We start from the raw sequence: 11,210 nt of genomic DNA on the forward strand, positions 1-11,210 counted from the left end.
TAGTGTGCTAGTCGATTCAATGTAAAAATAAACATAAATTTTAGACGAGAGCAGCAGAATAAAAAAAACTATATTATTAGCACGAGATTCGGAAAATAAGCACAAGATTACAGGTTTATCCTTGATACATAACGAATTTGCTCTCTCAGATGAATCTACACAAAAGTAGCAGGAGCCTACGTACGTTCTTCATGATGCCAGATATCTTCTCGTTCTAAGTAATACATCCCCGTGAAAATGTATACCTTAGTATATATGGAGGAAAACTTGAAAATGGACCGATTTCTGTCAGATTCTTTTAAGGCTTGAATGGTGCAAACACGACCACAGAATTGTGCCCGCCAAAGCCGAATGAGTTGGATATAGCTGCAGGGATTTGGATTTCAAGATTTTTAAAGATAATGAGCAAATGTTTGGCGCAAAGGGCAGCAGAGGGGACAGGCGGCAGCCCTCCTCCAATGCTGCCAATGGTGCAAAGCTAAGGATAAGATCACGTACCGATATTTACTTCATGCTGTTTCTTTACATTTGGGACAGTGTCTATTGTGACTTCAGGTTCCAAATCCTAATTGGAGATAGAGTGTAATTTAGGGCAACATATGACCAGGACAAAAGGTGCATAAAATTTTATCAAAGTAGTAGTGTTTTCTAGCTTTACGTATTGATTGATTGTAGGATGTAACCAGCCCGTGTTGATTGCTTGAATGGTTACTATTGCTTCAATTCCTGCCGCGGCTCCCAGGCCATGTCCAATCATCGACTGAATCAAGAAATTACACAAATAAAATGCAGTCGGCTGAAAATAAAGATCATTTCATGTTACGTACATGGATAGTTACAATAAAATATTTCATGTGTCAGTCCCGGCAGCAGCATGAATATCTGTCATTTACTTCAATATTAAAAAATATATTGCAAGAGATATTCACCTTGGTACCATTCATCTTGATCTCGGAGGTATCCTTAAAGACTTCTTTGATGGCATTGACTTCAGCAAGATCTCCCGCTAGAGTTGATGTTGCATGAGCATTCACATAGTTAACCTGAAATTTGCAAATTTCAGATCTTTATAGTCAAGAATCTGATTAATTCAATCTTCATCAAAATACCATATAGTGATCACCTCTTCGGGGGCAACCCCTGCATCTCTCAAACTCTTGACTATGCAAGACGAGACCCCAAGTCCGTCTGAACGAGGATCGGTCATGTGGTGAGCATCACAGGTTACAGCACCTCCCAGGTATTCAGCAATAATATTCGCTCCTCGTTTCATTGCATGATCCAAGCTTTCCATGATCTGAACAAGACAATTTTATAATCCATGAAATTAATAAGTGATCCTTTTAAGAATAAGTTTTAACTTCTGACTGATACTCTGTGAAAACGAGCAGTGGCCGCACAAGGTAATGGAAAAATCAACTATATTCAACATACATGAAGGTGCCAAAAAAACTGAGTTCTTACCAGTACACCGGCACCTTCACCGATAACAAAACCATCACGGTTTTTGTCCCATGGTCTTGAAGCCTTCTGTGGTTCATCATTTCTTTGAGACAATGCTCTACAAGCAATGAAACCTCCAATTCCACTAGGTATAATCGGAGCTTCAGTCCCTCCAGCTACCATTATATCTGCCTCTCCTCTTCTAATATGATTTGCTGCAGCGTAGAAGCAGTAATTTGCTGTAGCGCAAGCAGTTGAAATAGAGTAATTTGGCCCCATTAAGCCGGTATCTATAGCCAATAATGCCGACCCCATGTTGGAGATCGAATAAGGAATAAAGAAAGGAGACATTTTCTTATATCCCTTCAGTACCAAGGATTCAATTCCAGAACTAAATGCAGAAATGCCACCAATCCCTGATCCCACGACCACTCCTATTCTCGTCTTGTCCATCTGTGACACATGGAGGAGAAATGTTACACAAGTCACCAGCAGAACATGGCAATTGGGCCATTATATAGCTTATTTGAATTTCACAATTTCTACGAGCTATATGTTGAGTACAGTGAACAGAACTCTTGACAATACTCACAGTTTCAAGAACTTGTTTCCCGAGGTTAGCATCGTCAAGGGCTTTCTTGCCAGCAACCAAACAATATCTCCAGCAATCATCCAGGCGTCGATCATTTTTCCCATCAATGTAGTCTGTTGAAGAGAAACCACGGATCTGGCCTCCGAATCTAACAGTGTACTCTGAAGCATCGAACCTGTCTATAGGAGAGATGCCACTTGTTCCTTCAAGAAGTTTATTGTAGAATGTATCAACATCGCTTCCAAAAACCGAGACAATACCCATTCCAGTTATGACAATCCTTTTCTTTGGATCCGTTTCTCTTTTGGGAGCTGAAGTATTTGGAGAAGCCACAGCCTTAATTCTTCCGCATCTTGCTGCCGAGGGGGCATAAATTCGATCAACAATTCAAACTATGATGCAAACGTGCTATGAATAATAGATTCCAAAGGCAGTTCGATTGCATGGTTGAGTTGTTTTCAGAAATATTTGATACCAGTTATTATATGTCATAAATTGGTTATTTACGGAACAATATAGGCGCCGATACATACAATATCAATCTCAAGATTGAAGAAACATTTGAACATTTCCATCTTCTGCGAGAAAGAAGCAAATTTCAAAATCCAAACAGTCGTTTGAAATCTTGGAATTGTGTGGTATGATTCTATTATTTTCATGGTGCCTCAAACACTTCACTATTCAAGAGTAACACAGGGAAATTCAAAGGAACTGAAGCTCATGATTCTATTACTTTAATGGTGGCTCAAACAATTCACTAATCAAGAGTAACACATGGAAATTCAAAGGAACTGAAGCTCAAGAGTCTACGACTGATAATTCTTTTTCCAAGCATAAAATTTCAAATCAAAATATATGAGATCGAGACACTAATTCAACACGAATGAAGAAAGCATTAGCATATATCATCAAAAGTACCAATCACAGGTTACTTGGCTAATGGAAGCTTGAAGAACTCCATGAAAATGGAGAAACCAGCAAAAACCCGCAAATATAATCAAAATTACCAGAAGTGGAAGTAAACCCCTTAGCCTCTAACTTATTTAACCCCATCTGCAAAGTGTCAACAGCTCTAAGCCCATTATACTGAAAAAAAGGAACACCATTTCTCCCTGATTCTTGACTCTTCTTGCAGACCAAACCAGAAGAAGACGCAAAAGCATTGATGGAGGCCATTATTTTCCCCGATCTAAACCCAATTCAGAACCCCCTCAAACCAAAGTTACGAATTGGCAGTTATAATATAAGGAAAACAACCCAATAAAGTAGTTGTTTGAAGGAGTTCACGATGAAGGTTTCTTGGGTTTTCTTGGAAATTGAATTTTGTATTGGAGAATCCGCAGCCTCTGTTAAAGAACAAATGCGACGATTACTGCAATTTCTCTCTAGGAAATGCGTTGTAGAGCTAGTTCTTTATTATCTTTCACCTGCCTACAGCATTTATGACACGTTCTTCAGTTTTATGGAGATCGACATGCAATACAAGTAAAGCTCCCCACACCAATTATTTCGAAAAAACATACCGTAAAATGTTGTTTTTGGGTTATTAAAACAGATTAATATTTAATTTACAGTTTATTTAGTTGCCGAAATTGCGGTATGCGGCCCTAAGTCAAATAAAGGAGATTTGTTTGGCCGCTCTATGTAACAAGTATGAGCTGCTTACGCTAATTAATGCCATGCTTGTCATTAACATTTAACTACTTTCCAACTACTTTTTTCCTAATACTCGTCACCAATCAATGCGTGCCAATTAATTCGCTACTTTCCATGCTTTCAATCAATCCAATTACTTACAATTTTTTTCCCCAAAATTTAGTCTATTTTTCAATATAATATTGATCTAACGAAGATTTCACCCTATTTTGTGGAGCACTGTCTTCATGAGAAGATCAAATACTCAATTTTAATCATGTATATGTGAGGTCTATCAATTTCTTTAAAATCAATGACTCAGATCATGTGTAGGCACTGCCCCCACATGTAGGATCGACACTAAATTGATCTGACGCGTTTTTGCATCGTCGCGCATTAGTGTTATGGTGAAAAAAAATTAGTATATTAAGACTATAAATTTAAAATATATAAATGTCTGGATCTAAAATATTATTTTCTCATTATGCTCAACTGGCATCATGGAAACAATAATAAAATGGCATTAGATATTGGTGCAACAAATAAAAAAGAAAATGACATTAGACATGATTGTTGCTTTCCGACACCACTAATGAAAACAACTAATTGATAAAATTTAAATAACAAGGAGAGTGTTGGAAAAAGAGTTGTAAATATCGAAATTTAGTGTGTGATTATGTATGTAATGATATATTTATTTTTTGGATTATTTTCCAAATAAATTCTATAAATTGGTCTCTCAATTTGTGGAAAAAAAACACACAATTAAGTATACAAAATTTTATAAAGTGTGTAGTTTAATATATTTTGCGAGTTTGAAATTTTTACTTTTTACCGTAAATTTAGATTTAGCGATGAGAATTAAACGGATTAATCGACCAAATTGAAATGAAGATAACAAAATATTATTTGCCCATCGAGCAAGTTAAAAACACGCAAATAAAGAAGCATGCTTATCAATTTTACCATTTACAAAAAAAAAAAAAAAAAAAAAAAAAAATTAGGCCAAAAGTGTCGGATACACCTAAATATATATGGGAGGCAGGTGATTATTATTTATTAATCATTTACGCGAATTAGTTAAATTTAATAGTTGAATCTAAAGAGAGAGACAATTAATAAGGTTATCAAGTGATACCAATGGATGAATGACCCGGGACATTAAATGGCAAGCTCAGATCATAGTAGGATAACAGAAAAGGCTCATGAGTTGCAAAGCAAGTATACAGGAAATCATCTACATGGACAACCAGAGGTCCGACCACTCGGGTAAATTATTTACTGATGATTCACTACCCGCGAAGTTTCGATAGTAGTGCGGCATTCAAGTGCGAGAACAAGTAAAATTTTACCTCGATAAGCGTAACCGACAGAAACTGATTTGACATGATGGAAAGGACAGGAAGTAGCCACGACGGACACCCCTTCGACGCCCATTCACGGGTTCATTTCTTTGTTTGCGAGACACGGTTGCATCCATATTATACAGAGATATAACTTCACCGCAACATATATCTCCTTGCTCATCTTCCCAAACAAAAATTCTTTTCAGATTCAGTGAATTACCCCGACTCCGCTTACCCAATTCACACGATCACATCGTTAAGTATATGATATGATTCAATTATTGAATCTTGCACAAAAAATTCAAGCCCGACATCCGTATGGGATATCTCATAGTCGAACACGACATCTTTTGATAACAGTTTGTGCGAAGAAATTGTTGATTTTTATGTTTTTTTAACTTATTTTTAATTTTTATTTTTATGTCGTCAAAAATTAATCTTAATCCTGAAATTTCGATCTTTTGACTAATATAATAATTTTTCATCATCATTGTTGATATAAGATTATATGTGTCAATGTCGTGACAACACTCCATCGATGCCACCTCGAGACAAAAAACTAAATTTATTTTTGAAAAAAACATTTAAAACTTAAATTTAACAATATAAACAACCCAAAATATAAAATCTTCTAATCTAAATGAGTAAATAAGTTAAAGATCGATCTGATTTTTATATTTAAATATACTTCAATCAATTTTTTTTATATAGGAACTATAATTTGTCTTTTTTAAAACAAGTATACAAACAAAACAAACCAAAAACAATTCACAAATACGAAATTACAAATCACACCCCATAATAAAAAATAAAACACAAAATACAAGTGATCATCAAATACATGCGGGGCATTGGACCAATCCATTCTCATTACAAACCCCACACCTTTCTTTCTTGCCCTCCACCACAATCTTGCAGCTTCCTCCACACTCCAGGCATGGCACAAACCTGGCGCCGCCGCAGCCTTCGCAGCCCAGCCTACCCACGCCCCTCTCCACACGTGCCCAGTTCAGTATCCTTGGGAGACGACCCGTTTCGTTCAAGTGCACAACTTCCTCCACTCCGCCCAGGTATCTCCCCTTCACGAACACCCTCGGAACACTAACTCCGTCGCCTAATAATTCCTTCAGTTCGTTAAGGAATCCACCGTGTAACGATATGTCGCGCTCGTCGAACACGATCATGTGTGTCTCCATTAGTGTCCTGACTATGTTGCAGTCCTCGTACGTGCGCCGGACGCCGCCTAAAGATGTCGTGTAGAGGACGACAGAGTCGGCTCCGTCGGGAGGGCATTTCTCTTCGAAGTCGGCTAAGGGGTCCCGCTTGACAAAACTCGCGGCCTTGCCTTCCTTTTCTCGCTCTAATTTGTCTCTTTTTATGAAAATGTTGTCCCTCAGTGACTTGGGGACATCTGGATTATTGATCCCGCTTCGTGAGTCGATCGGGTCGATCCGTGGGTCGGTCTTTGTTGATTTGAATTTCTTCAATTCCGCAGCTCGCTTGGATTCAGCGGGTTTTGATTCTTTTGGAGAGATTTTAGCTTCAAGCTCTTCGAGCGTATGAAAAGTCAAGCTCTTAGGTGGTACTGATTCTCCCTTGGCGGCGGGGCAATCTTGAGCCGGTGGCGTATGATCGACTGGTTTCAGGCTGTCCTGAAGTACAGGGACGGAGTTGAGCTTGGGCTTGAGATCCTCCAGTGCCTTGCTGACCTCTTCCCACGTGCGAGGTGCATCTTCAATGGCTTTGAGCTTCTCTAGAATGGGGGCTGGCAACAGTGAGGTCTGCTTCCGATCATCCTGTGGCTCGCATGACTTGAGCCACGGCTCTTCGATGGCGTTGATGTCGAAGACGGCGAAGCTGGACAACGGAGGCCGGTAGACACCGGCGGCAGCGACGTCGATGCTTTTGGATGAGGTGCACCCCATGGTAGGGAAAGTGATGAGATTGGAGGGATGGAAGATTATGGGTGTGCATGAATAATAAGAATGAATTATGATTTTGTGTGGTTAAGAATATATTTGGGCTCCGAGAAATGTGTGGTTTTAATTTTGGGTGATGGACCCATTTGGGAAAAAACCAATTTTGTGATTGTGGATAACATCATCACACGTCCAAATGTCTTGTCAAATTATTAGGAGGGGTTACCAAAAAAATTCCTTATTCATATAGTTCTTTGAAATAATTGCTCTTAATATATTTTAATAATATTTATGATATTATCCCCTTTTAATTAAATAAAAAATTCAAAATTCTATAATAATAAACTAGGAAATAATTGTTGTGACATAAGAATATTAGGCACCCTTGTCCGATTGGAACAAGGAGAACATAAATGAAGAACGACTAACAAAATAGCTTTTGAATATCAGAAAGCAATTCCTATTATTTTGAACAATGTCGTAAAGTTCGATTTCATGGTAATGATAACATATGTATAATTTCTTAATATATTTCAAATTCACTTAATTTATTGTTCCACACATATATAATGATAATCGAAAGTTGGACTGTTGATTTGACCCAAATTCAATTCACACACTTGAAGATCTAACCCAAAAACCGATTTTACCATAAAGGGGTAGATAGAATAAAAAAGGAAGAAATGCGATCACAGAGTAAGAAAGAAAATCAATAAATTTCACATCTTTCGATCCAGTCCAGTGAAAGTGCAACCAAAAGAATCTCTATGTGTTCGTCTCTCGGCTGCTGCCCAGTAACAAGACGAGGAATGGAGCAGTTTTCTGATCCTACGCCGCGGTTAGAATATAAAAATATTGTTCTTCTGTTGGTCGTAAGCATTTTGGTATCACTGATTTTCCTTTCATTTGAATGATTTGAGCATGGTTTTTTTTTTTATGTTTTGAATCTTCTTTCTCAACGTTGACTGATGCTATGGTCGAAAAATCGAAACCCATTTTTGCTAATTGTAGGAAAAGTTTTCCCCCAATCTTGATAGTGGTTAATTTACGTGAATTGTTATATTATTACTTTTGATTTTGTTCATGAAGATTTGAATAACAAATTTTGAGCTCCTGATTTTGCTGCTGATGTCATGATGAAGCATGGGTCGGTACTGATTATTATAGATTAGTGGGTGATTTTGTAGTCTATGCATGCAAGCTGGTGAGTGAGCCCGAGTATAGACACCGGGTTCCTTTCCTAATCCTCAGTCGAAGCCCAAGTAACCTCGATTTTGTTGACCTTAATATGTACGTATGATGTTCTTACCCAAATAAAAGTAAACTTTGATTATCTTTTTTAGTTGAGGGCAGGCACAGTGCCGCCCATCGCCGAACTGGTCGCTTCCAGGTACGAATGCATGCCAGTATGCTATCCTTCAAAATCGTTTGATCTGGGTTTTCTCTTGTAATTAAATGCATATTCTGTTAAATTAGTCTAGGGGAATTTTACACATCATATGTCTGTGATGTATCATGAAATGATACAAATGATGTGATCTGGTGGATGTTTGAGGATAACTTGTAGCGCCCTTAACCGAGCCACTACTAAACAGATCAATAAACATGCAACATTAAACTTAATAACCACAATTAAACAACGGAAACCAAACACTTAATTAACAACTCATTAATTATCTCTTAATTAATACTTCATTCAAAATAAGAATTCGGGTCATTACATCCTCCCCTCCTTACAAAGATTTCGTCCTCGAAATCGAAACTGAAGTACAATACAACCGAATAAAATACAACTCAAAACAAATGAGGATACTCTGAGCGCATACGACTCTCTAACTCCCAAGTCGCTTCTGCAGTACCTCGGCGTTGCCATTGCACTAGAACAAGTGGAATGGTCTTGTTTCTGAGCTTCTTCTCTTTCCTACCCAGGATTAAAAGCGGTTGCTCGACATAAGTCAAGTCTTCTTCAAGTTGAACATCTGTCGGACTAAGAACGTGCGACTCATCTGCTACATACCGTCGTAGCAACGATACATGAAAGACATTATGAATGCTGGACAGATACGGCGGTAAAGCTAATCGATACGCCAAATTTCCAACACATTCCAAGATCTCAAAAGGTCCGATGAATTTTGGGGCTAATTTTCCCTTGAGTCCAAATCTCATCACCCTGCGGAACGGTGAAACTTTAAGGAAAACTTTTTCCCCTGACTGAAACTGTAGAGGTCTACGCTTGGTATTCGCGTAACTCGATTGACGATCTTGTGCAGTTTTAATTCTCTTCTTGATCAATTCCACTACGTCAATCGCTTGTTGCACTAATTCAGGTCCTTGCACTTGTCGTTCTCCTACTTCGTCCCAAAACAAAGGAGTACGACAACGTCTACCATACAAAGCTTCGAACGGAGCCATACCAATGCTGCTCTGATACCACCAAATGTAGCACCCTTACCTGAGCCACTACTAAACAGACCAATAAACATGCAACATTAAACTTAATAACCACAATTAAACAGCGGAAACCAAATACTTATTAACAACTCATTAATTATCTCTTAATTAATACTTCATTCAAAATAAGAATTCGGATCATTACATAACTTGTAGCATAGGTTGTTTAATCAGTTATATCTCCTAGAAAACATCAATAAAATGCATTTTGGAAGCTGACTATTATCAAACTTCTTCAGTAGACAAAGAAGTCTGAAGATGGTTTGTGGAGCCTTTTACATCCCAAAGGAGAGAGGGTCCAATCCTCGAGGGGATGATGCTCACTTCATATTTGAGGAGAAACAAACAATTGGTGTGGCAGATGGTGTAGGAAGCTGGAGTGAGAAAGGTGTTGATGCTGGAGAATATGCTCGAAAGCTGATGTCCAATTTTTTTGGAGTGCTTGGAAACTATCCTACCGAGGAAAGTAATCATAATTTTAATCTTAAACACATCTTGAATGAAGCATACTTGAAGACTAAGGTTCCAGGATCCTCCACAGCTTGCATATTAACACTCAAAAACAATGTGAGGTTTTGTTTTGTTCACTATTTCAGGTTTTATATATTCTCTTTGCAACTTGAAGCTCCTTTCTTGGTTTTCTTATTTTAGGTAATGTAATGGCATTTGTGTATTATCTCATTGAGTGTACAGTCCTTGCATGCTGTTAATGTGGGAGATAGTGGATTCTTGTTATTAAGAGATGGAGAAGAGTTCTATAAGTCACCGATCCAGACTAGTCGCTTCAATTGTCCGCGTCAGCTTGGTAAATGTGCATCTACACCGAGTGTGGCTCAGGTATTTGCATTATTTGCGGTTTTGTAACTTACTTTTTCAATTTTAAGATCATCTAAATGTTTGAGAGTCCAGCAAATAGATCGAATCAGGCTTGGTTTCAACAACTACCATCTTTTTCACACGTTTGTTTTCTTAATTTTTTTGCGTTATGATTGCCATCAATTCACAGGTTTCTGAAATGCCGGTACAAGCAGGGGACGTTATTATACTAGGCACTGATGGCCTATTCGATAACTTGTTCACAAAAGATATCAGGGACGTTGCTAACTTCTTAGGAGGGGCTGGAGCAGATCCAGATCAAGTTGCGAGAAGCATTTCCGAACATGCTTATTATAATTCCATTGATAAATCTGCTTTTACTCCCTTCACAGAAGCGTCTCTAAGAAATGGTATGGCATATTTTGGTGGAAAGAAAGATGATATTACCGTGGTCGTTGCTTTCGTTGTTAGTAAATAGTTTGGTTTCTTTCACTAATGAGTATGAAAAAGGGTGATTTGGATTATGGATAGACTTAGAATTGCACAAAATATTTGCATTTGGCCCTTGGGTACATATAATTCTAGGCACTCTGTCATTATGTATGTGATAAAATGCATTACGCCCCGATCTTTTAATGTGATAAAATTTTCGGATTACAACAAGTAACACCCAGGAATTTTCACTCGTTTGTGAGAGTTTTTTTTTTAAAAAAAAAACCCGTCACCCCATAATAAGTTGTGAAAAAGAGAGAATTTTCTTTTGTAATATAAAAATAAAATGTAACTTAAATTAAATAAACCATTGTTTAAGTTAATTTCACTTACTTTTTATTGTTGTTACTTAAACCAATTTTATAACAAGTTATTGAATAAGTTTATAAGAATATCTACAAATACACATTGATTCTATAAGAATTTATTTTTAAAAAAATATGTACTATTCTAAAAAATTAAAAATACGATTCATTATATTCCGCACGCGTTAAGTTTTTTGTGGGGGTAATGAAT

General features: G+C 37.5%; 3 protein-coding genes across 8 annotated transcripts; 1 reads left to right on the plus strand and 2 right to left on the minus strand.

Moving 5' to 3' along the window:
• Positions 1-45: 45 nt before the first annotated feature.
• LOC140832053 (3-oxoacyl-[acyl-carrier-protein] synthase I, chloroplastic-like) lies at positions 46-3,523 on the minus strand. Its single transcript, XM_073195837.1, has 8 exons — positions 3,043-3,523; positions 2,036-2,391; positions 1,465-1,896; positions 1,124-1,297; positions 930-1,043; positions 659-760; positions 499-565; positions 46-366 (listed from the first exon to the last, which is right to left on the minus strand). The coding sequence occupies exons 1-8, from the start codon at positions 3,209-3,211 to the stop codon at positions 299-301; spliced, it is 1,482 nt and encodes a 493-aa protein (XP_073051938.1). The 5' UTR covers positions 3,212-3,523; the 3' UTR covers positions 46-298.
• Positions 3,524-5,665: 2,142 nt separating this feature from the next.
• On the minus strand, positions 5,666-7,001 carry LOC140832055 (uncharacterized). Its single transcript, XM_073195840.1, has one exon. The coding sequence runs from the start codon at positions 6,939-6,941 to the stop codon at positions 5,850-5,852; it is 1,092 nt and encodes a 363-aa protein (XP_073051941.1). The 5' UTR covers positions 6,942-7,001; the 3' UTR covers positions 5,666-5,849.
• Positions 7,002-7,326: 325 nt separating this feature from the next.
• LOC140832056 (probable protein phosphatase 2C 80) lies at positions 7,327-10,839 on the plus strand. 6 transcript variants are annotated; one of them, XM_073195846.1, is made up of 5 exons: positions 7,335-7,773; positions 8,025-8,325; positions 9,629-9,953; positions 10,080-10,223; positions 10,393-10,839. In XM_073195846.1, the coding sequence occupies exons 3-5, from the start codon at positions 9,645-9,647 to the stop codon at positions 10,678-10,680; spliced, it is 741 nt and encodes a 246-aa protein (XP_073051947.1). In that variant the 5' UTR covers positions 7,335-7,773; positions 8,025-8,325; positions 9,629-9,644; the 3' UTR covers positions 10,681-10,839. The 6 variants fall into 6 exon arrangements, with proteins under 6 accessions (XP_073051943.1, XP_073051947.1, XP_073051946.1 ...); XM_073195845.1 differs by having other exon boundaries at positions 7,336-7,773; positions 9,626-9,953; XM_073195843.1 differs by having other exon boundaries at positions 7,337-7,773; positions 8,025-8,491; positions 9,532-9,953.
• Positions 10,840-11,210: the final 371 nt, after the last annotated feature.

The sequence above is a fragment of the Primulina eburnea genome, chromosome 5 (assembly GCF_022965805.1).
Source record: "Primulina eburnea isolate SZY01 chromosome 5, ASM2296580v1, whole genome shotgun sequence".
Classification (NCBI taxonomy): domain Eukaryota; kingdom Viridiplantae; phylum Streptophyta; class Magnoliopsida; order Lamiales; family Gesneriaceae; genus Primulina; species Primulina eburnea.